Here is a 26,974-nt window from a genome sequence, read left to right on the forward strand (position 1 = left end):
AAACATGTATTTATGATTGTTTATGTTTGTGCATGCTCATCTATATTTATATCTCATTAGGCACGTGAATAAGTTGTAGGAGCTCATCTCAATCTCACGTGGATATTTTCATGCTACAATACTTCAGTCTCTTAATTCCAGATATTGAAAGGTATTTTATGGACACTGCACAAAAAAAAGTGTCAACCCTCTAAAATTGCAGTAATAAAATCCATAAATCCATGAACAGTAGGTCCAGATAATGCAAGCAATTATTAGCATTTCTAATGTTCATTAAAATTTCCACTAAATTAATAACTAATCTTCAACTATATCGAAAATGTCTAGAGTGTATCTGCAGCTGTTTTCAAATTGACATTCTGTAACACGATTATAACACATGGTAAGATGAAATCTAAAGAATTGCATTACAGTCCCCTTGGATTTGAAAATGCAACGAGTGCAATTCAAGGATTGAGCAAGGATGGACAATTAGTGACAGTTATCAGCACTGGGAAAATGACATACCTCAACAAAAATTCTCGTTTGGTTATGTTTCATGCCAAAACCAAGAATTAAATAATCAATTTTTTAACTCCCACAATGAGCATGTCCAACCCAAATGAAAGAGTGAAGACCGCTATAGCATTAACAGAAAATCTTGCTATGCTGATATTAATTATCACTCTAATCCAGCAAATATCCTTGAATTATATAGCATATCCAACCCAAATGAAACAATGAAGACTGCGTTAGGATTAACAGCAATTGCCGCTATGCTGATATTAATTAACCCTCGAATCCAGAAAACATCCACGTATTATATGATTTCTGCAAGGATTAAACTTATTGCCAAAGGCGATCCGGTAACGCCATGTGTAAATAAACTCATGTATTTCACATATTTAAAATTCTTCAGCAAACTAGAGTAAATTTAGTAAAAATGTTTCCTGGCATACTCTGAATGCATCAAGACCACAGGAGCTGCTCCAGACAGGTTTGGTGAGCATCATGCTTCCTTTGACTTAGATTTCATGTCACCAGTTTTGGTCTTAGAATTCATTTTACTGTAACGGTTAGCTTTTTTTGTGCATGATATTCCAGTAATATTTCCATCCTGCTGTGCTGGAGTTGATAAGCCAGACATGGAAACTGGAGGATTTAGAGTGCACTCATCAAGAAGTAAACTTCGAACTCGACCTGAACCTCTGATTGCTTGGGAAGACAAGTTCCCATGAGCAGAAGAGCCAAAGGGATATTCAGACTCTTCAATATGGTGGATGTGCTGTTCTGAAATATTATCTACAGACAATTCAAATGAAGACATAGCTGGTGGTTGTGATCGCATTTGTAAAGACCGTAGAAGAGCAGCTCTGCGCAGATCTGCAGACTGGCAAGGATCGCTTGGGGATGGTGGAAATCGACTCTCAGAATCTGAATTTCGCGTTCTTGTCTGAGCACACTGTGATGGAAACGACGCAACACATGCCAACGAAGATGTACCAGTTCCAACAGATGATGTGAAAGATGAACATCCAAACTGGTTTCCAACATTGTTAATGGTCTTTTGAGTCCTTTGTGGTGAAACAGGGCTTGTGGGACATCCAATAACTTGATCTGGAGCAAGAGAAATATGCTGGGGAGACTCATTATATCGTACCATACGATAACTGATACAATCATCACCATCTTCTGACATAGGAGAATCATGTGCAACAAGCTCCTCCCTGAAAGTAAAACCATAAATAAACATGAATTGAAAAGAGTGCAATAGTTATAAAAGCCACCATAACCTGGTAAGAATGATTAGCAATGCAGAAAATACATTCAACAAGACATGAGAACAATCAAAATTACAAACAAAAGATGCATATCACTTATATATTTAAATATGTGCAGTAAAGTCCCCTGGATATATTATACAGAACATAGAAAATAGCAAGCAAGCTTATTATAGCACTATACTGCTCACATCACAAAAACCTGGGTAACAGAAGTCACCTCACTTCGACACATCATGCAACACAACTAACATGCAAGTCAAAACAACAATAGTAATGTGTTGTCATATAAATATAGCAAGTACCTTTTGGGTCACATATATGCTTCTACTGCAACCCAACTGAATTCACAAGCAGTGAAATTTAAACAAAAATGAGTATCTTCAATCAAGAAGAGTACATGTATATGCAGACATGTATTTGACCCCCTGTATGAAACCAAATGCATATAAACACTAGCTATTTCATTACAGACAAGACAATCCAAGCATAATAAGCATTCTAGTATAGTTAATTGCTACAATGAATTTCCAACATCTTCAACACCAAAAGAGAATCAAGTTAATGAAACAAAACAAAATTTTATTTTTATTCACCAATGACAATGAACATGCTATCAAAGAGGTGTGTTGGGGTCCATTTACACTGGTTACAGATTCAATAAAAATTTTAAAGTCAAACATATGAATGAATGAAAATACGCTTTCTCGGGCAGACTGAGAAATCTATTACATGTATAGTCCAGTTTCAATAATACAGTGATACATGCCGTTATAAAAAAATAGTCGAGTCTGATCAACACAACTATACATGCCATTATTAAAACTAGTCCAGTTTGAATAATGCAACTACATGCCATTACAAAAAAATAATCATTATTAGCTAGTTCTAACACAGAGGCACATATTCAGCTATTATTTCAATGTAATACTAAGTAGTTCCTATACTGTAGAGAAAAAGGTAATGAATGTTTTATCAAACATATCATACAGTAGCTCCCTCTTCCATTTTTAATTGCTTATTTGATACTCTTATTTTCTGCTAAGTAATGGACCTCTTCCATTCTTAATCTGATGATATTACCTACACTTCCATCTAATATTACAATTTCATTCATTCTGCTCCTCTATTTTCATTGTTTATCCTCCCTCATATGGCATATCACACAGATCATAGCCATTCACCGTCATTATTAACCTCATCCTAAGTCATTGAGACAACATGACAAACTTACCTGGGTAATGTTCTTTTAGCACCTTCCCTCAGCTTGATCCCAGTTATTTGTACAAGAGTGAGCAAAGCACTTGTGGTGTTGACAACATTGGATAGACATTTTTCTCAGCTTCACTTTCCAAAATATTCAGAAAGCAGTTAGACTATTCCATTCCTTGATGGCACATTTTCCTTTTATAACTGACATGTTTGGGTTGCTCATGGGTCACGAACATTAACATTGTTTCTTTCTCTCTAATCTATGGCTGCTTGAGGGATAATGGTTGGGATTGTGCTAAGAGTCTAAGAGGAATCCATGTTATCAATGCATAATTGAAAACCATCCCACATGTAAGAGTACTGGATGAGATTGGAGCGCATTCGCCACTTATGTTGGCTTTGCATGAAGTTAAGGATGGCAAATCCCATTTAGACCACAAAATTCACAATCTAGTCTCCATTCAAATTGTGGAGAGTTTGTTGCAGGAAGAATACATCAATTCCCAGTATCCATTTCGAACCAACATTAATGTGGCATCAATTTGTATGGATTGGAGACTTGAATAGGGGTCGAAGGAGAAGGTTAACTGGCTTCTGCATGAGAGTTTCTATACGGGATGAAATCCCCGCTCGTCATTCCTCAGTTAGGTGAAGGTTTTGTGCTTGAGGTTGGTGAGTGGCTCCATCTTTGTGAATTTTCTCCTCCACTAAGAGTCCTTCCCTTTTGTGGAGTGCCATGTCAGAAAAGGAGGAAAGAAGGGTTGAAGTAGAAGCTCAAGCAAAGAGGGCAGAGGAGAAAAGCAAGAAAACAGAAAGAGGCCATGGTTTGATCCCACGCACATCTGCTGTAGTACTTCCAAAATATCCAAATAAAATTTGCATGTATCTAGCTCTACAAAAGCCTCTAGTTTTGGATGTCAATATAAGGCTAGCGTTTTAAGATGTTATATGTACTGCTTTTGTAGCTTTCCAAGGTGGCGTGTATTGTTGTCTTATTTCTTATATCCTGGTTTTGTATTTGGGTGGTTGTGGGTGGCAGCATTATGTTCTGTTATTCTGTATATGATCTGAATTGTTAATGTTATTGCAGCTATGGTCGAAAACCTTCTGGCTGACATAGATATCATAAAGACTGTGATAATATAACAACTGTGATAGAATAATTACCAATAATTTAATTATTATATTAGAGTGAGATTATAATTTATAATCGTTAAATAATTCTATCATATAATTATATTATATTTATAATTATCATATCATTAATTATATAATAATTATATCATATAAGTATATAATAATTATATTATATCATTATTATACAATAATATAATAATTATTATACATTATATCGAGGGACCAACTTCATTATATTAATATTTAATTAATTGGGGCCCAAACTTTGGTGTCAATTTTACTGTATCAAGCAAATGCAGTGCTTGAGGAAGACAAACCTAGATTGTCTATTGTTGGGAGGGCAAATCATTGCCCATGGTAAATGAGCATGGAAAACCAATATGGTGTCAGAGCAGGTAGCTTACCAGCATATGAGGTTTCAATAGTGAAGGAATATTGTGACTTGAAAGATTAAATCTGCATTTTAAAAAGTCTTGGGAATCAATACAATATGAGGAAAAATTAATTAATATCTCAATAGTATTGGCAATATATTCTTCAAACTATTTAACACATTCGGCTTGATGGAATCAATACCCAGCTTGAGCTTGTTCTAGACTTTGTATTTTGATTTGTCCCTTTATCGCTCTCGAGCTTGTGGAAAGACCACAAGCCTTGTAATACATAGGTAAATATATTGCCAATTGAATTCGCACTTGCCCAGCAATGTTTGACCAGTTTGGGATACTTGTGATGGCCTCATGTGAGCATAGGGATATTTGACTTCAGAATACTTGAAATCACATCATCTTGTCCCCTCCTCTACATCTACCTACCTTAGTGAGCTCCCATAGAGATGGAAGGAAGATGGTTGGAGCCAAGAGTATATGCTAGTCTTTCTGAAGGAGGATGAGGTGTGGTGTTTTTAATAATTGCATGAACGTCATACCATTGACAGAAGCGATCATGCTTCAACAAATCTTGGAGTCACGAGATATTAATACTTGATGGCAAACCATATTTATGAAGGCTTGTATTGCTATTGCTAGCGGTAATTAAAGTTCTCGAAATAATACTCCATAGCCACTAACAGGAGACTCCAATGAAGAGTCGATTCATTGTACCGAGGATTTCATAGACCAAGTATGGTCACAAGAGATGGAGAAGCTCATGATGCAATCTATGAAGGTGTTCTTATAAGTGACCAAGGTTGTCCTCTTGAATTTAACCACTTGAATTTTACAGAAGTTACTTTGGCATGTTCTGAGCAAGATAGATGAAGATGTTATCATTGTTTAAATGCTTTATATTTGGAATATCTATACCTCAATATGTGAAGTCAAGTAAGTTGGGAAGTGCTAGGATGACTGGACTAAAGATGGTTGTGCTATAGAGAGTCATTTGTCTATTGTGAAAAATGATTCCTTTGTCAAGCCGCTTGGTAGATGTAGTTGCAATGTATTAATATGGTGGCTTCGTGTGGATGCTCGTGCAGGCAGAAAATTTTCTTATAGATGGATTATAGACCACCACTGGAGATTGTGGTTCGTGCAAATCACATAAAAGCCTTCTACTCTAGTTGCTTCATAGGAATATGCCTTTCTTCAAATTACAGAGATAGATAGAAGAGATATAAAATGAGTCTTTATGATCGTCAAGTTCTTGGATATTTTGGATAGCAAAGATAAACTACATAGGGTTGATTGCATATTTGTTTGGACATGATAGTGGAGTAAATTGAGCCTCACCTAGTGCATCTAGTGCAAATGTTTGCCAAGTTTTTGGTGGATAAATTGAGAAGTTGACACTCTAAGAGGGCATACACATGATGTGTCTTGTGTGTTATTACTTACAAAAACATTATTGTCTCAATCTAGAAGACATCATGGTAAAAGCATTCAAGTCTGCATGTGTCAAAGTGCACAAGTTTTCAAACATTTCGTAAGGTTAACACTGAACAGTGGAGTTTAGATCCTTGCAGTGGGTTATGAGATGAACCTACTTCTTGTTGGACATGACAATGGGATGATTGTCTTCAAATAGGAGAGGAACCTACTCATGTTGTCCTTAAGTTGAGACACCTCTTGAGAGGGAAGAGTCTATAAAGATTGTGATCAATTCCTTCGAAGAGGAGAAATCAACATTCAAAGGTAGTCAAATAATACATCAGAGGCAACCTTGGACAAGGAGGTTATGAGGTTGATATCTGAATCAGAAGGTGTCTGACACATCGTCAGAAGCAACCTTGGACAAAGAGGTCAAAAGGTTGATAATTGCTTCATGAGGGAGTTGGACATTGCAAAAGGTGCATATTAGGTTCAAAGGGAACCACATCACCTCGATAATTTATTCTTCTCCAAGAGAAGTTTGAGGTGCAAGCCCTCAGTAATGCATTCTTCTCTAGAAGAAGTCCGAGGTGAAAGCCCTCATTCCACCCTCTACAAGTAGGTATAGGGGATCCACCCTCTATCAATCAAGATGGTGGGCATTCTTCTTTGGGAGAAGTCTAAGGCATATGCAAGTCAAATTGTGATATTGCTATCACGATTCAACTATGTAGTTTTTTGAGTTAAACTCATTGACCCATGTTTCATGTACAGTGGTTCACATGAACCCAGCTTTCATATGAATGAATGGAACACTTAGCACTTATTGCATTTAGGTGATGCTCATAGAGGTGAAGCATTGGGATATCTCACGAGGTCACCTATCCCATTACTACTCCATCTTGAACGCACTTAACTACGAAGTTTTTTCCATGGTTAAACCCACTCTACTTGCAACACCATTTAAAAAACCTTTAGCAAGTGGTGTGCCTTATATACCATTCATTAGAAAGCCCCTTATGCTTATCAATTGATAAGTAGGAGATTTGTTCCACAATAAGTCAAATTGTGAAATTGCTATCAACCTTCAACTGTGTACTATTTTATGTCAAACTCATTGATCCATGTCTAATAAGTGGTTCACACAAACCCATCTCTCATAAGAATGAATGGAACATTTAGCACTCATTACATCTAGGTGATGCTTACAGAGGTGAAGTATTGGTACGTCCAGAGAGGTCACCCATCCCAGTACTACTCCAACTCGAACGAGCTTAACTACAAAGTTTTCTCCATGGTTAAACCCACTCTATTATGGTAAAATAATGAATGTGTTATTAAAAAGAGATCATAAATGGTCTATATATACATGTACACACAAGAATGTTTCTGTAACGAACAAAGAGAGAAACAAAAACATTCTAAAGAGAGAAATAGAAAGTTTCCATATTTGAACAGAGAGAGAATATGGGAACATAGAAGAGGAGTGAAAGAGAGAAAGTTGCCATATTTGAAAGAGAGAATATGGAAACATAGAACAATAGCAACCATTAGAAATAGAAATAATCCTACGGAAGAAAGAGAAACAAAAAAAAAAGATTTAACTCTAATACGGGCCTTAATGGTCAACCTAACTTCAAAACAAAAAAATGTGCAATCGACATTATTCTTTGCTGCCAAGCATTATAGTTCTTTTAGTTGAATCGTTTGCTGCCTTCGAAGAGAAGATTGATGAGAGATGCCAAGACAACTTTTTCAATGCAAAAAAAAAAAGTGAATATCTGAAAATGCACGAAATTTGAGGCGAATTGACAAATGACCCAGAAAAATGAACAGACAACTACAAGAGAGCTTGGAAAACCCAAAAAGAATCTGATGTTAGATTCTAAATCTAATGGCATGAAAAATTGCGTCATGGAAACCAATGCAGCACCCAAAAAATTCTAAGATTAACCCATTTGAACTTATGAAAAACCCACAAGGAATTTGCAAACAAAAAACTTTATAAACTTGAAATGAAGTATGAAAACCCTAGCCAAAATGTGCAACCCATGGATGATTCTAGAACTTGAGGCAAAGAAAAAAAATGAGTTGTTTTCAACCAAAAAATGACCATGTTGATGGTCGAGAATTTCGTCACCAAAGGAATAAGAGAATTGTGTGTACCCTAGATGCTGAAAACACCAGAAAAATGTGTTTTTTGAGCAGAGGAGTGCCTATGAAAGAGATCGACACAATTAACAAGGGCGTGATTCGCAGGACTAAAACAATATGAGTTGCAGTGACGATGCCAAGAGGACTTTGTGCATGCAAAAAAAAAAGCTTACAAAAACTCGCAATTTGGAGGCCTGTTATTCAAAGAAGCAACGATCAGGAAAAAAAAAACCTTAGTCGGTAGTGGCAATAATTTAAACTGAGCCCAAAAAAAATTTGAAATTCTAATAAGTATCCTTACATTTTGTGATTTGTCCCAGCTTGTTCATGCTTGTTTCTAATTGGTATGTGGTCCTGACAGGCTTTGTAAGATGGTGCCACATGGAGAAAATCAACGGGTCGTGTCTAATATGTCTGTGGAGCCGACATCTTGAGATAAGTTAAACATCCAATATAAAAAGTTGTCAAAGCCTAAAGCTATACGAAATTGTAAAGATGAAGACACGTGTCCTTGATGTCAAAGAGGTTGTAAATGCAATATAAAGTTAACTAATGAGCTACTAAGTGCACCATATTTTAGCATGTGCAGATTTCAACAACTATCTTTTAATCTATGGTAAAAGGTGATCGAAAGGTTATTGAAGTAAAGCAAGACATAGAGTTAAAGTGCAGACAAAAATCAAAGACCAATGCATTTTTGCATTGAAAGATGCTCAACAGATAAACCATGCGAAGTTGCAAGATTGTGACACGTGGATATGCTCGCCCAATTCCTTTAAATTGTCAAAGGGTCATCGGAGAGCCTACTGAACACTTGTCTAATTTGTGATTGGTCCACTTGGTGGTCCTGGTTGTGGAGGTGGATTTTCAGCACTAGTCATAGGAGATTTGAGCCATCGATCTGCGAGGTAGATGAAGATTTACGGGTATAATTTGAAGTTGATAAAATATGCAAGAATTAGTTGTTTCTTTCACCATATGAAATTAATTCACATGCTTCGCGGTCCTCAAGGTTTTCTAAGGTATATCAATGCATTTTCTTCACATTTTAATTCACAAAAGCAATTGCATTGACTTCTTGGAGCTCTGTGGGATCGAATTTATGGAAATTTGGCAAAATTGAAAAGATTTTCAACCAAAATTGCAAGTATGTATAGTGCCCTGCCTTGAAGTAATTGTATTAAAAAGGGTTATATGCAAATTGGGGTTAGGGTTTTAAATTTCTAAGAATTTACTAGGAGATTAGCATTTTTAAGTTGTCAAAGCCCTAGTTGTGATAGTATATTGTTGGTCATAAACCTTGGATAAGTTGAATAGTGTAAAAGCATAGCCATGCTATAATGATCCCATCTTTTGGCCTTCACGTTCTCCAAAGTCTAAGTGGAGGATAAGAAGAAATTAAATTAATTTCTTATAAAGTCATTCAATTAAAATTAAAAGGTGGCTTTATATTTAATTAATTTAATTAATTATGTGAAGGCCAAAAAATGGGATCATTACACATGCCTCCTAGGAAAGCCCACTTTGGAAAGTTGAAATATGAAGAAAGGCATTTGTTTGACAACATTCTTGATCAATTACCTAGATCAACCATGGGCATTCTTGATCAATTACTTGGAATGACATTCAAAAGCATCATAGCAACAATTTGATCAAGTCTTTCCCTTAGCTATCCTATTCTAGTCTACTTTTAGCTCTCTATCTTCTAACTCCTAACTGCCTCACTTTCTAACTTTTCTACCGCCCTAGAAATGAGAAGGCCTTAACATTTTTTATTCGCTCAAATACATTGGAGGGTTGAGATTGAATGAAGATCAAGGACTGAGATTTAACCCCACAAACCCTAATTAGGGTTGCCAAATTTATAACCAAATACACCAAGATGCCACATTATGGGCCAATAAGAAAATTTTAATGCTTTTTCCAACCAATAAGAAAGGATACATGTGATTGCTCATGCTTGAGATTGAGATTTTCTGATCGGAGTAGATAACCAATTGCCACCTCATCATCCTATCTCATTAATTTGATCAATCTTCCTAGTGAAGATAAAATGTCCCTTGGTACTCAACATTGTCCAGCTTTCAAACTTAAAAACTCTTCCAAAGCTGTTGGCTCTTGGAGGATGATTATGATGGCCCATCTTTTCAACTTGCTATATGATTTGGATTGGCATCCTTGAACTTGCACCTGATCTGATTTGAACCTGATTGTATTTGAAAATACCTTCAAGTGATTAGACTTGTCCCTTTGATCTCGATCTTGAATTCCAACTTGATCTTCATTTGGTTGAACCCTCTTCTTGATCTCGAACTTGACTTTCACTTGATCTCAATTTGAATAACCTTAATGTCTGGTCTTGAAACCCCCATTTTGGGAGTCCTCGAGCTCGTGCATGTCTTCCCTTGCTTGAAGTCTTTGATTTGAGCTTGTCATTTGAAACCTTAGACATTTCCTTGTGTTGAAGATTGTAGCTGCGATAGAGATCTTTATCTCTGATTTTATGAAACAGAAATATACTTGTTATGACTGTTATGATCATCTTCAGCTAAAGAGACATTTGTGATAATATTTTAGATAATATTATTAAAAAAAGACATGTTTCATATGTCGTGCAAAGAGGCATGCATATCGAAATACAAAGTATTGAATATTTGGAAATATGAAGCATCCTCTATTAGAAATTTGAAGAGACCTACATGTGTAATAAAAAGAGTCTGACTTCACTCTATTTATGTTATTGCTCGGTGTATTGTACGAAATCAAGTGAAAACCTTGTACTACGAACATTTCTAGATCAATAAAAGATATATTTGGCTAGTGTGGCTGGTTTTTCCAGTTGGTTGGACGGTTTTTCTAGGATAAATCTCGAGTCTTTTGTGTATTGATTATTTTCTTCTTTATTGCTGTTTATCTTTGTTTTTTGGCCTAAATACTTAACATGGCATCTGAGCCAGGTTAGAAAACAGAAAATGAGGGAGTCTTGAAATTGTAGTTGCAACAAAGATCGTCTTACCTAAAATGATTTTCGCTGAGTTGTCAGAGTATCATTTGTTATTCCTTGTGTGGGTTATTGGGTCTGCTGTTCCAGACAGTGATTGTATCATTCTGGAAAGTGCATCAATGTCTTACTGTGTTTATCACCTCTCAGCAAAGAGTATTCATGAACCGTCTATCATGTCCATAATACTGTCTTTATGTCTGTGTGGTTATTTCTGGCATTCTGTTTTATGATTATCTCTTATTCCTGCTATGCCTTCTTCATGTTCAAGTTGTGTCTTACCTCACTCCCATCATGCCTCTTCGTCATGTGTGATGGATCATAAATATGAGCTGGCTTTTTTTATTTTTCTTCTTTATGACCCAGCAGCCATGTTTATCCTTAGTATTCCTATTATCGCCATTTCTTTTTACAGGCATTGATTTTTCCTTCTTTTATGAGTGGAAGTTTCATAAAAGTACCCATTTCAAGAGTTACTCTTCATATTTGGCATGGGTTCGTATTTTTGGATTCTTCCAATGACACTTGGGATTTATGGCTTGCTTGGATATGTATCGTCTCATGAAAAAGGAACACTTCAGCTTCTAATAGATTTACTATTGATTATTCTGTGTCAGCAAGTTTTGTCTGGTCTGCATAAGTCTTGGAAGTGCTATGTTTTTGAAAAGGAGGTTGTCTGTTCCATTTGAATTAATTAAAAACTTTACCTCTGTCATTTCTCTTAAAGTTGCAAGTGATGGAGCAATTATGTATAGTCTTTGTGCAGTGCTTTTACTCTATTTCCATTTCCAACTCACAAAACACTTGCAAGGAACGTGTGAGTGAAAAGCACGATGTGTTTTATAGAGATAATATGAAGCCCTGTGTTACTTGAACACACATAGAAGGTGGGATTTACTCTTTATGGACCGATGTTATTGTGTCAAAAGGGACACGGTATTTTCAAAACGTGGGTTATTATTATTTTGGCTGTGTGTGAGGAAGTCATGATGTGATGTGTGAGTTTTAATTCAGGACTGGAAGCTGCATTTTAACAAATTGTAGCAGTGGGTTTTAAGTCTGGCAGTGTTGGGTGACAATTTTTAGTTTGACTGAATGAGTGGTGTGCGTTGGAATAAGGTTGCAATTTTGAAGGATGTTATTACAAAGAAAGATGCTGAGATCATCCGTTTACAAAATAATTCTCACAATGGTTATGTTCCTAACCACAAACTTAGAGAGAAGGTTGCAAACTTAACACAGGTTGTGTGCCTACTTGGCATTTGTCAGCTGCTACATCAATCTTTATGCCACATCATCTTTTTGAATTTTCAATGGATTGATCTTTTATTTGGGACATCTTTTGGATACATCAATTCCTGATACATATCCAGCTCCACCAACACCACTACCTTATGATGCAAGATGTGAGGACAGACTTGGGGTAAGAAATGTGGAATCTCTGATGAAAGAAAGGTTTGCCAATCTGCTCAGCTCATGTTCATACACCGTAGGTAGCTATACATAGTTATTCTCTGATTGTTCTACACTCTTTATGGGGTGTTAGTTTATTCCTTAGCCATCTAATATGTTCATAACGGCAGAAATTCCTCAGATGAAACATTTTCTTCATGCATTCATATTACTTGATCTTGTCTTTTGTGGAAGCTCTTTATGCCTGTACTCATGCATCTGTCAATAAATATTTGTTTCAGGAAAATATTGAAGGATTTGATCAGTTGTTATATGCTCTGAGTGTGTATTTCATGTCATGTTTACTTAGAGCGCTTTAGATATAAGTATTGAAATTATTCTTCAAGTATCATCTTATTTTTCCTGCATTCTTGATCATTTGCAGTCAAGCATAGTTGATTCAGCTAAGATTCAAAATCATATTGACTGTCTTGCAGTGATGTCAATAAGAAAGCAAATTTGTGTATTTGGCCAGATTTATGTGAAGAATTTTTGTTGTCTTATTGTTGACCGGACAATTATGTGGTCCACCTCAACTTTTTCGAACAATTCTTCAATCTTCCTTTTGTGGCATGGTTCATAGCTAATATTATCTGGTTGTCATGGCGGAAGAATTTTTTAAGCTGCATCAAGGATTTTGGTGCACTGTCAAGAGTTTTATGTTATATCCTAGGACCGTTCCCTCTATTTGGGCTTTTTTTTATGGTTTGTGATTTAATTCTGATATGGCATCCAATAGGTAAAGGGTACTCAGGTTTGGTCAGGCTGAGCTTCAGAATTATTACTGGCAGTAATTTTATATATTATCTGCATATATAACTGTGTGTGTGGCAGACGTATTTTGTTACTCTGCAAAGTTTTTTATAGGATATGTGTGTTTCTCTAACCTCAGTGAGGAGAAGGAAAGTTTAGATACAGTCCAGGCAATCGTCTCATTTGAATTCAAGGGATCTCGTGGTTGGCAGCAGCATATCTCATTCCAACGATAGCTGCGGATATGTTCTACACTGTCTGGTAGTGTACATCAGTATATAAATGGCTACCTAGTCTGGATAATCATTGAAAGTTATATGAAAAGAAATAGGATGGTGACCAAAATATTTTTATAAAATTAATTGGCTTTTGTTTCCCGTAGCTATAGATCTGCAGGTTAGATTCCAGGTCATGAAATGCACAGTCAGCATCAGCAAGTAGCGTACAGCTAGTGATTCACGGGAATGTGTTCTCGTTGGAAATTTAACTGCATGTTGATAACAGGTGGATAGCAATAAGGCTGTAGGAGGACCGACTCTAATCCTTGGTTGGTTGGGTTATTGCCCTGCTCTTGAGACCCTGCTTTAGCAAGAGTGTAGTATGAGGGTCAAGCAGGGCTCAGCTGCACTAATTCTGAGATGACATTTTTGTAGCCATTGCTCAGGTCTTGGAAAAGAACAAGGCAGATGTGCTTAGCAAGATAATACTTTCTATTTTTTAGTAAACTTGAGCCTGCTGTTTTTGAGATGCTTACAAGTTAATTTCTATGTACTAATTGTATCGGACTGAGTAGTATTTCTGAAATTGTTTTTTTTTGTAAGCTTTTGGTGTTCAATCATAATAAGACGTTGCAAAAGAGAATGTATTCTATAAGTTTAGATCTACAACTTTCTTTTTACTGAGAATAGTGTATAGTATAAATCTTCATATTTGATTGCAGGATGTATCAAAACAATGAGAGGTTCATGAAAATGACTATGTTGCATGTAATAATGGACTAAACTGATGATACAGAAAATTCAGAAGAAGTATATTCAGCTTTAGAGGGAGGTTACGTTACAGATGGGGATGTCTAACCCTTTGTGAGCTTATGTTATTGAAAACAATTGGAATCAGCTATCTTATTTTCGTAATCAAAGCTGTCCCTCCTAAGAGGGAGTCTCTATTAAGAGAAAATCTCAATTATTAATGCATTCTTCTCTGGAAGATGTTTGAGGTGAAAGCTCTCGTTCCACCCTTTGCGAGTAGGTATGGTGGACCACCCTTTACAGGTAGGCATAGTGGATATGCATTCTTGTCTAAGAGAAGTTTGAGGTGAAAGTCCTCATTCCACCCTCTGCAAGAAGATATGGTGGATTACCCTATGCAAGTAGGCATGTTGAAAGTCATGTGTGTGACTCCATTACTTTAATTTTATGTGCTTATGAAGCAACTATGTTCAATTATGTTATGCTAAGATAACATGTCTTATTTGATGTGAATTTATTGTCTTTGGTTGCAGCTATGTGTGCCTGCCTTAGCAAAGTTCTCTCTTGCTAAGAGAGAGTGTTGAAGATTGTAGCTGTGATAGAGATCTTTATCTCTGATTTTATGAAATAGAAATATATTTGTTATGAGTTATGATCATCTTCAGCTGAATTGACATTTGTGATAATATTATATATAAAAATATGTCATATGTCATGCGAAGAGGCATGCATATGGAAATATGAAGGCTCTTGTATTTGAAATTTGAAGAGACCTTCGTGTGTAATATGAAGAGTCTCACTTCAATATATTTATGTGATTGCTCGGTGTATTGTATGAAATCAACTGAAAGCCTTGTCCTATGAACATTTCTTGATCAATAAAGATACATTTTGTCAATGTCATTGGGCTTTTCCCTCTAGTTGGAGGGTCTTCCCAGGATAAATGCCTTGAGTCTTTTGTGTATTGATTATTCTCTTCTTTGTTGCTGTTTATCTTTACTTTCTAGGCTAAAAACTTAACACCTTGCCTTCTAGCCTTTCCTCCTTAAATTCATCTTGCAAAACAAGCCAGAGGAACAAGCATTAATTTCATGGGAGGACAATCAACAATTTGCAATAAATCTGTAAATCTCATGAAAGAGTTCACATCATATCAGACAAGGGTAGACTAAATGATTGATTGTCCAAAGCTGAAAACTGAATATTTTTACTTCATTGCAAACTGAGATGAATTTTTTTAAATCTGAATGAAGTAAGCAAGCTTTCCCATACATTACATGCTCAGATTTGTTTTCCAATCATCTTTCATCTCCAATGTCGGCAAAATTGCTGCTACGGTAGGAAAGTCCCAGTCAAAATTGCTACTAGAGGAGATAAATTTACGATCAAGATTGCTGCTAGAGGACTGAAAATTGCTGCCCTACGGATATTCCAAACTTCGGATCATTGCAAGGCCTGGACCTGCACCTTAGATATATGATTCGCTGCCTATATCCTCTGAGAATCTCGCTGCCGAATTCCCAATCTAACTTGCTGCCAAGGAAGGAGAATTGTTGCTGCTTATTGCAGAACTAATTCGCCCTTGATGTAATGAGAAAATGAATAACTAGTAGCATCATTTATAGGCGCTCTAGGGCTTGGGCACCCCAACCAAGGGAGGCTGACCTGTTTTAACAATAAAATGTTAAAATGCTGAAATTGAACCTGCTTCCCTAGCCTTGGACTGAAAATGAAATTCAAAATGGAATTAGGCCTGCCCTTTCAGGATCGAAATTTGCAGGTTTTTGGGCAAAATGGAGTTAAAGACTGAATCTGAAACAAACAATGATGTCAGAAATTACAAGTTACTTGGCAATCCCATTTAATCGAATTTTGATATGCCCTTCAATACTTCTCCATTCAGGCTTCAAATCACAATCAAGACTGAAATCTTGGATTTTGGGCAAAAATACCCAAAAGAGGTCGGATTCCAACCTATCTTGGGCAATCCAGCCAATTTACAATTTTTAACTTGTCAAACCATCCAAAGCCTTCAGTTTCCAAGTTATTTTCGCCCAGTTTTACCAAGACTAAGGCAGATTTCAAGAAACCATAATATTTCAGACTAAAATGAGAGGTCGGAAATCCGGGATTTTTCCGCATTAATGTCCAGACCAGGTAGGATTCTGACCTTATCTGGGCATTTCCAGTCTCATATCAGAACAAACTAAGACCCCAAATCCCCAAACTTTCATTTGTTCAAGCCCTTTTGATCAGATTTGCAAAACAACTTAAAGTTTCCCAGCCTGAGTCAAAGAATTATTCAAAAAGGGAGTCTGCAAAATTCATACTTTTGGGCAAAAATGCCATAACAAGGTCAAATTCTGATCTGTTTTGGGCAATCCCAATTCAACAACAGAAAATTTTCCAAGTATCAGGCTACAAAGATCTTCATTCTCCAAGCTGTTTTCTCACCAAATTTACCAATTTTCACCATTCCTGTCTTGACATTGCTGGAGCTCGAATTGAAGGTCATAAATTTCATTATCTTGGGCATTGATGCCCAAAAAAGGTCATATTCTGACCTGATTTGGGCTGTGTTACCCCAAGTTTCTGGGACAGGTACGGCAGGGGACGAGGAGAAATGCTTCCGGGACTGCAATTTTTTTCGCCAATTTTGGGGATGGCTAGGAGACAACTATATAACAATAGAGAAAATTAAAATATAGAGAGCAATTTAAAATATTCGTATGAAAACATGGATAAAGCATGCATTTATACATAATAGAACCTTATAGTATAAGAATTGGCATCCATATCCCAAATTTGTGCTACTTTAAGACCCAAATTCACATTTGTTCTAGAAGTCAAAGTCAAAGTCTCATAGGTGTCCCCATGTCCCCGAGATGAGGACAGCTGAAAAAATATCTAGGACATGTCCCTAGGTTACACTTCATTCCTGCAATCTCAATCAAACCCACCCAACACTTCACTCCTTCAAGACATTTTCTCACCAAACTTGCTAAGTTTTCACGTTTCCAAGATGGCATCAAAGATTGGAGGGCCAGAGCTCTCAGAATTTTGGGCAACCTAAAAACTTCACTCAATTTTGAAGTGCACAAACCCACCAAAATTTTCACTCTTTTCAAGTGACATTTCATCCAAATTGCTAAAAGATTTACATAGGTTCTAAAGGAACCAAACATTTAAGCTAAAATGGAAGGGTCAAAATTCAGCCAAGTTTGGGCATAAACGCCCCAAGGTCGTTGGATTCTGACTCTACTTGGGGATTCTCAGCCAGCATCCCAAAAATTTCTAAGTATGTTAACTGTTAAATCTGCCCTTCGTTTCACATTACTTTACTTAAAATCCTCAAGTTCTTCATCGAATTATGCTTTAAAGACTCGACAAAAAGGGTGAAACTTGCCTATATTGGGAAAAAATGCCCAAAGAGGGTCGAATTTTGACCCATCTGAGGCAATTCACTTGCAAATTAAATCCGCAACTCAACACAGTCATTTTCAGCTCAGGAAGCAAGAGGATTTATACAAATATAACATTTTACTATAAGATCTTATACTTTAAGGCATATTTGTAAAAATAATGTCAGGATGTTTGAGATAGGTTTTACCTTCATAGGAGTTGTAACAAAGAATCTAGATTTGTGGGGTTCTCAAAAAATTCCAGACTTGGCCAAATTTCAAGATTCAGCGTGCCTTTAGCGATGTTACCTCCCTCAACCTATCATTACTTTCTAAGATCGAATTGAAGTTGGAGCAAGGATTTTATAAAGGTTTTCACTCATTTCATCCCAAATCTCTTGGTTTTAATTCTAAATTCTTGATAGACTTAGCTTCACTCTTGCTCACACCCTAGACAGGCATTACTTCCCAGCAGGCCAAAATTCCACAAACTCACTTCCTGTAGTAAGAGACTTGAAAATTGTTGCCACCTAAGACAACTACCCTTACTATTGCTAAAGCAAAAGAGGGGCTCCCCATTTGCAATGGAGTGATGGTGTGAAAACCTCACAATGGGTTACTATCACCATCACACAACATTAATTTTGTTCCTTAAAGAATGCCATTAATCAACATAACTGACCAAAACTCCAAACAACATAAAATCAACGTGTATCGAAGAGACATGTAGGAAAAATAAGATACACAAAAGATGAGGTAGAGAATGTCAATGTTCTAGCATTATATGAACCGTAAGTAATAGCAAGGGTTGGTGATAGAACCAAAAAAATGTCGAGATATCATAAAACTATTGAGCTACATAAATGACTCACTATGACTAAGAAGAAGCTGATATAGGATCTCCATATTAATAACTAAGTGTTGGTAAGGAAGAGATAAGTAGAGTTGTTTAACAATAATAGAGATGCATAAGATGATGTCCTCTGGATATGAACAATAAAGATAACACAACCATCATAGGTATAAATGATGTCTCCTATTGCTACAAAACATTAACAAATATAACCAAGGTTAATATCTTAAGTGAAACTAGTCTTCCTTGACCTAAAGTCCATCATCCTCTATTTGGGATTGCCCTAATTTTTTCCTTAGAATCACAAATTCCATAAAAATAAGAATTGTGAGATGGTTAGAGATACCTTAAAATGCCTTATTAACAAGGCAAATCCTAATTGAGATCCTCCTTGTATCAATTTTGACAAAACTATTGTAATAGTATGTTTTGTTTACAAGCTTTAGGAAATCAACAGCTAAGTAATGAGCAAGAAAAAAAGAATACTTCCCTCTGATGCCCAATCATAGCTTCAATTAACAGTGGGATTGAAATCTACCATGTTATTTAGAGGGCTTTTGCCAACCTTTGGAATTTTTAGTAGCTATTTGCATTCTAATATATATGATAAGCTCCTCAATTACAATCTCCTTCTAAGCTTCCCAATTACTCTTTTGACGAAGCTAATAGCAGCCTCCTCTTCTGTAACTAACACGAACACCCTCCTATTACCTTGCAAGTAGAGGCTTGAAACTCAAAACACTACGAATATGAGTTCCTTGGAAGTGGTGTCTTACCACATAGTGGTGAACGCTAGCGTATGGAGTGCAATAGGACATAAATATAGCTAATAATTTGTATTATTCTTTTAAGTATTATGTTCTCACACTACATATCATCAACCTGATATTTTACTTTTCATATGATCAGTCCTCACTGCCAGTCTCGATAGATTGAAGCCTTACGACATAACCAAATTGTTACCAAATCATCATGGATGAGTCTTAAATCCTTCGCTAAATGGTATTCTGTGGATGACATAAATTGAGCAAATGCTCATGTGGATCACACTGTTACAAGCCAAAGTTGTCATTGCACCAAAAGATCGACCTGTCAATGCTCGATACAACCACTAGACTTATAGAACACAGGAGGTGGTTAAGCCATGCCACGAATCTTGAAGGGGAAGGTTGGTGGTTAGTCCAACAACCTCCCCCCCAAGTGTTACCCGAATAGATTTGAACCTGTGACCAAGCTCTGATACCACTTGTTGGATGTTTTAGAGGAATGTATCCTCTACTTATAAAACAAGAAAGTCGAAATTTTGGAGGCAAGTACATACCCCAAACTTCCATTAGACCAAAACCGCTCAAAACTGTCATAACAATTTGGTAACTGTTTGTGATAAACAGACTTTTTATCTTTCCGTACATATGTTATGCAAAAACTAACAAAGACCCATTTTAGCTAACTTAGAGACCTTTCCAAAAAGGTATGGTAGTTGGGGTCTATCTAATAAAAAAGCTTGTCGACTTTCTCATAGACCAAAACTGTTTTTTTATAACCATTTTCTAAACCAATGTGAACATTAAGTGCTAATTGTTTAACACTTAAGAGTTTGTCTTGAATATATTTTGAACAATATTTAAGGACATCAAATAAGATAATTACATGATGTTAACCATACCATATGCTCATTATAATTACATTATTGACATCAATGACAACGATCAAAGACCAAACACCAAGGGTTCAACATACTCCAGCTTTGGCATTGATGTCAATAAAAAATTCCACCTATATACCCATGTGTACCTGTATATCTTATATATGTCCCTGTATACCTATGTATCCATGTGTACCTGTACCTATATATCCATCATGTAGACATCTTCATTTTTCTCCCCCTTTGACATCAATGACAAAGGAGATATACCAAGGTTTCAGTGTAACAAAAAAATAAGCAGAATATGCTCCTCCTAGAACCTATCACTCATTTATGAACTTATGCAAGAGAAGAGAGGGATAAAACCCCCAATCTTGTTCTTAACCCTTCAAATATGACTCTTGAGAGAGGTTTTGTAAATATGTAAGCAAGCTGATCTGAAGAAGGAACAAATTCTAATTCAACATTACCATTCAAGACATGTTCCCTTATGAAATGATAATGAACATCAATGTGCTTGGTGAGTGAATGCATAACTGGATTCTTAGAAATATTGATTGCACTCTGATTATCACAATATATAGGAATTGGTTTAGACACTAATACTTTCATATCTAGTAAAGTTTGAACCATCCAAAGAATATGTTAACAACAAGAACATGCGGCTATATATTCAACCTCTGCAATAAAAAGTGTAGTAGATTCTTGCTTCTTACTATGCCAACACACTAGCCTGTTACCCAAGAAAAATGTTGCTCCTGAAGTACTTTTTCTTTCATCTAGACAACCTACCCAATCTAAGTTGGTATAAGCAACAAATCTGAAATCATCATGTTTAGGATACCAAACCCCATAATCCAAAGTACCCTAAATATATCTGAAAATTCGTTTAACCGCCATAACATGAGATTCTTTAGGTGAAGATTGAAATTTTGCAACCAAACATACAGCATGCATGATATCAAACCTTGAAGTTGTGAGATATAGTAAACTACCAATCATGGATCTATAAGTAGTTTGACCAACATTAGGAGAATCATCATTTTTAGTAAGTTTACATCTTATTATCATTGGTGTTCCCATAGGCTTAAAATCTTCCATATTAAATTTCTTTAACATTTCTTTTGCATACTTAGTTTGGGATAAGAATATACCATTTTCCAACTGAGAAATTTGCAACCCAAGAAAATAGGATAGTTCCTCAAGCATGGACATTTCAAATTCAGATTGCATAAGCTTTGAAAAACCTTGACTTAAAGCATCATCATTGGATCCAAATACTATATCATCAACATAAACAAGAACAATGAGAACATCATCACATGTACCATATATATACAAATTGCTATCAAACACCACTGAGATAGGGGGTGGGGGTGAATCAGTGGTTTAAAATACTTTTAAAAACTTGAAACAATTACGAGTTATAAAAATTTAACACATGAGCAAGATAGTTAATAAATAACAAAGTGACACAGTATTTTAACATGGAAAACCCCTTAGGGTAAAAACCCACTTTGAATCTAAAACTTCATTGGCCTCTTGAACAAATCTTTTAGAGCTACAACTCTGGGAAGCACCAACACCCTGTTTTAGAAACACCAATCCCTTACACCTAAAGCTAAGTTACCGAATTCGCACCCTGGAGCTCGGGTCCGGGTCCGGATTCATTCGGGTCCGGATCCGAGCCCGGGTCCACAACCGGTCCGGGCAGGGTCCGCATTTTGGCTTGCGGGTCCTCTCGGGTCCGTGCTGACCCGCAGGCCAAAATGCGGACCTTGCCCGGACCGGTCGCGAACCCGAGCGAATCCGAGCGGACCCGCAACAAGTGGGGCCAAAAACTGGCCCAAAAAAGCAATAAAATTATGTTTTTTTTTTTGTTTTTTTTGCCAAACCCTAAAGTAAGGCCTATTAGATGCATTTCATTCATCTAATCTCTCATTTGCTTTGTCATTTTGCTCTCTCATTTTGGTGTGGCCATTTTGCAAATTTGAAGAGAAGGTTGTAGAGATTGTTTGTGGAGTCTCAAATCCTTCAAATAATCAGTGTTGAGTGTTCCAAGTATGCATTTGATCCTTCCTTTTGCTTCTTTCATAGTTTGTTTTTAGTTTTTTAAATTTTTTATATTTATTGTTCTAAATTTTTATCAAGTTTTGTATAAGTTTTGAAATATTTTTTTAAATTTGTTTTTATAGATTGCAAGAATCCAAGAATGAGTAGTCAGGGTTCAGTGGGTGGGGTGGGATCCCAAAGATTTAAAATTGATAAAGGCTCTCCTTTGTGGAAGTATACAACAAGAATTGAGCAATGTGCTGGTGGGGGAGGGTATATATGGAAATGCAATTTTTGCCAAAACCAATATAGAAGCTCCTATTTCCGGATTAAACATCATTTGATAGGTCCACCAGGTCAAAGGATTTCCATGTGTGAGGGGCCCCCAGAAGGAGGTAAAAAAGAGTTGTCGGCTCCTCAAATAGCAAGCATGTTAAAAGAACAAGAAGAGGCTGATAGGTTAGTGTCAAAGGCAAAAAAAGATAAGTCAAAGCAAATACGACCAACACCACCCTCTCAAACAATTAGTAAACCACATCCCTTCCTACCTACCCCATCTATGGATGAAGATGAAATAGAAACACCTGCATCCCGCAAGAGAGGCCCATTAGATACGGCATTTGAAAATGACAAAAGAGAAATTACTAACATAAAGGTTGGGCGTTGCCTCATTACAAATGGTGTTTCATTCAATCTAGTGAGATCCCCTTATTGGAGAGAGATGGTGAAAGCAATAAATGATGCACCTCATGGTTACCAATCCCCTGAATATGAAAAGTTGAGAACCATCATATTGCATAAGGAGAGAAAGAATGTAGAAAACCTCCTCAAACCAATAAGAGATTCTTGGATCCAAACGGGGGTGAGCATTGTCTCTGATGGATGGAAAGATTGCAAAAACCGTCCATTAATAAATGTGATTGCTGTTTGCCCCAAGGGGGCAATGTTTTTGAAGGCGGTTGATTGTGAAGGGCAAGTAAAGGATGCAAATTTTATTGCCCAACTTCTCATTGAATCCATAGAGTCCATGAGAGTTGACAATGTTGTCCAAGTAATAACGGACAATGCTAAAGTTTGTAAGGCTGCAGGTGCTTTGGTAGAAGCACGATATGAGCATATCTTTTGGACACCATGCACTGTCCACACCTTGAACTTGGTGATGAAAACAATGGACAGCCAAATTGAATGGATGAAAAATGTGTATGAGGAGGGCGAGCAGATCCAAATGTTTGTGACAAACCACCATATGTCACAAGCAATTTTCAGAACTTTCTCCCGCTTGGAATTATTGAAGGTAAATTTTAAACTTTATTTAGCTTCATTTATCATATTAATTTTTGTGTCATACTTTACAAAATTTAATACATATTCTTAAATTTTTGTGTTATCAACTTATCATATTAACTTACAATTTGAATTAACATGGTAATAAGTTGCTGAAACAACGTTTGCTTCACACACAATCGTCCTTAGACGACTTGTGAGGGTGAAAGAGGCATTGGATCAAATGGTTATTAGCAACAAATGGGGTGGATGGAAGCAAGCTGATACAGAAAAGGCCAAAATTGTAAAGGATTTGATCTTGAGTGATAATTTTTGGAATAGGGTGGAATATGCATTAGAACTCACCGAGCCCATCATGTTTATGCTTCGGTATGCCGACACGGATGAGCCTTGTTTGGGGAACATATATGATGCCATGGACTCTATGCTAGAAAGAATGAAATCAGTAAGTTTAAATTTTTATACAATACTTTATCCTTGTTTATTGAGAGATTTTGATTTTTTATTTTAATTAAGTTATTAACACTACATCAAGATAACTTACATGTACATCATTTGACATCCCAGGTCATTCAGAGGAGAGAGCAGGATCTTGATACCTTGTACACTAAGGTGGAGAAAATTGTTCTACATCGTTGGAACAAGATGACTACACCTTTACACCTCTTGGCATATGCACTTTCTCCTAGACATTATAGCAGTGAGATACTTGCTATTCCTGGTAGAGTGGCACCATATAGAGATCCTGAAGTTGCTGTTGGGTATAAGAGGGCACTTAACAGGCTCTTTAGTGATCCTGATGTGGCATCAAATGTTAGGAGAGAGTTTGTTGATTTTGTCTCAAGCAAAAATGCAGAGCCTGATGCAATCAATGACCAAAGTAAATTGGATGCCATTGGATGGTGGTACTTACATGGGGAAAGTTACATGTACCTCCAACCTCTTGCCATTAAGATCTTGTCACAAGTATGTATTTAAGTTTTTTTTCCTTTTCTTATGGCCACTTAGCTTGTCGAATTAGCACTCTTAAATTCCTATTGTATTGTAAAATTACTTAGCTAATTTTTTAAAATTTGTTGGTTGTCTCTCTAGGTTGCAAGCTCTTCTGCTGCTGAGCGGAATTGGAGTACATACTCCTTTATCCACTCAATGAAGCGTAACCGGTTGGGTTCAAAGAAAGCAGAGGACTTGGTATTTATTCACAACAACTGGCGCCTCTTATCACGCAAGGATCCAGGATATAAGAAGGGACCAGAGAGATTGTGGGATGTACTACCTGAGACTTCTAACTTGGATATGACTGTCCAAGATATATCTAGAATTGCCTTGCTAGATATTGAGGAGGACAAGGAGGAGGATGTGGCTGCATCTGGGGTTAGTGGAACCGGTTTGGGTTCCAATGATGTGGAAAATGTCAATGATATAGATGAGGATGAAGCCATTGATCCCTCATATTTTGATGACCCATTTGACCCTTGAAGGGCATTTGCATCTTTGATAAACTATGTTTAAACATTTGTCATTGACTAATTGAGACATTTATGATTTATCACTATGTTTCATAGTTTCAAACTTTATTAAGTCATAATTTATTATCTATCAATCTGATGAAGTAGTCTATGTTTTGAAATTCCATTTTGCATTTTAGTAATTCAATGTATGATTTTATTTACAACATTAGCATAGATTAATGAGTGAGTATTTAATGTTTATCTTTGACATTTGGCATTGATCAATAATCAAGTAACATTGATATATTCATACCATGGAATGACTTAGTTTTACTTTTACAACTATATGAGTTTATATATATATATATATATATATATATATATATATATATATATATATATATATATATATATACTAACGAACTCACCCACGAACCCAAATGGGAAAAAAAAAAATTGCCCGAACCCACAAACCGAACCTCGAACCCGAACCCGTCCCCGAACCCGAATCGGCAACTTAGACCTAAAGCACCAACTTCATGAATACAAGAAGCACCAACTTCCAAAATGAACAAATGAGATATAAAATCAGAAGATCATCTCTATTACAACATCACTAGTTTCAACTTCTTGTTGAAAACACAATGCAGGATATACTTCTATTCTCCTCAAAACATCCAATATCCTAATATATTTTCTTTTTCCATTAAAAGATCTGATCAAATACTAATATGAATAAATGAAGCAGCAATTTATAACCCTTCTTCTACCTCTGATAAACTTCTGCAATGAAAATCAAATCACAAATATGAAAATAGAAACATAAAGCATTACCCTTTTCTTTGTTGTTAAAAATTTGCCTGCAAACTATTTGGTCTACAAGGAATTCCACACAATCCACACCAATTCTGCAACTTCTATCAAAACCACCTCTTCTAAAGCCATTTTTGATAAGATACTAATTCAACCTAGAATACCAAGCCCTCAAAGCTTGTTTCAAACCATAAAGAACCTTTTTTAGCCTGTAGACATGATTAGGATAGTCGTTGTTTTCAAACCCTTCAGGTTGATCTGTATAAACCTCTTCATTAAGATAACCATTAAGAAATGTCGTTTTAACATCCATTTGGTACATTTTAAACCCCTTGAAAGCTGAATATGCAAGAAAGATTCTAATTGCTTCAATTCTAGCCACCGGTGCAAAAGTTTCATCAAAGTCCACACCTTCAATTTGTGCATAACCCTTACAAACCAATCTAGCCTTATTCCTTGATATCTTTCCATTTTCATCAAGTTTACTTCTAAAGACCCATTTAGCACCTATTACATTTTTATCTTTAGGTCTAGGCACTAATTCCCAAGTTTTATTCTTTTCAATTTGACCTAGTTCCTCTTTCATAGCATTAACGCAAAGCTCATCCATACTAGCTTCATTATATGATTTAGGTTCAATTTGAGATAACAAACAGAGATTAGCACATTCACTAGATGTAGTTCTTGTTCTCGTTTAAATACCTATATGTTTATCCCCTATAATCTGTTCTTGAGGATGGTACTTCTTCAATCTTGTTCCTATAGCCTGTGTACCTGTGGATTCTGGTGTTTCTATTTGATCTTTTATCTCTTCTTTACCTTCATCAACTTTATTACCTGCTTCTTTACCTTCATCAACTTTATTATCTACTTCTTTCAAGTCTTGATCACTGTCTTGTAAGAAAGTATTATCCATTATGATTTCCTTTTTATCCTCCACAACTTCATCCACTTTCACATGTACACTTTCTATAAGTTTATTCAACCTTTTTTTTAAAACATTTGTAAGCTTTAATTTGAGTAGAATATCCTAAAAAGATTCCTTCATCCCACCTTGAATCAAAGCTTCCTATTTTATCATCAGAATTCTTAATGAAGCATCTACTTCCAAAAATTCTAAAATGCTTAACAGATGCAGGATGTCCATACCATAACTCATAAGGAGTGTACTTAGTTTTTATCCTTAGTTGTGCCCTATTTAAAATATATACTGCTGTTTGAACTGCTTCTTTC

The 26,974-nt window shown here is 36.1% G+C and overlaps 1 protein-coding gene across 1 annotated transcript in view; it reads right to left on the reverse strand.

The window, feature by feature from the left end:
* Positions 1–383: 383 nt before the first annotated feature.
* The window catches only part of LOC149571835 (pollen-specific LRR extensin-like protein), a 46,720-nt gene continuing 20,129 nt past the window's right edge, over positions 384–26,974 (reverse strand). The window contains exon 3 of the mRNA XM_089813246.1: positions 384–1,706. Coding sequence (XP_089669372.1) covers positions 989–1,706 — 718 coding nt within the window. The 3' untranslated portion in view covers positions 384–988. The remainder of the gene's footprint in view (positions 1,707–26,974) is intronic.

This window comes from Cupressus sempervirens, chromosome 2 (assembly GCF_028749045.1).
Source record: "Cupressus sempervirens isolate cs-2001-9-10 chromosome 2, ASM2874904v1, whole genome shotgun sequence".
NCBI lineage: Eukaryota > Viridiplantae > Streptophyta > Pinopsida > Cupressales > Cupressaceae > Cupressus > Cupressus sempervirens.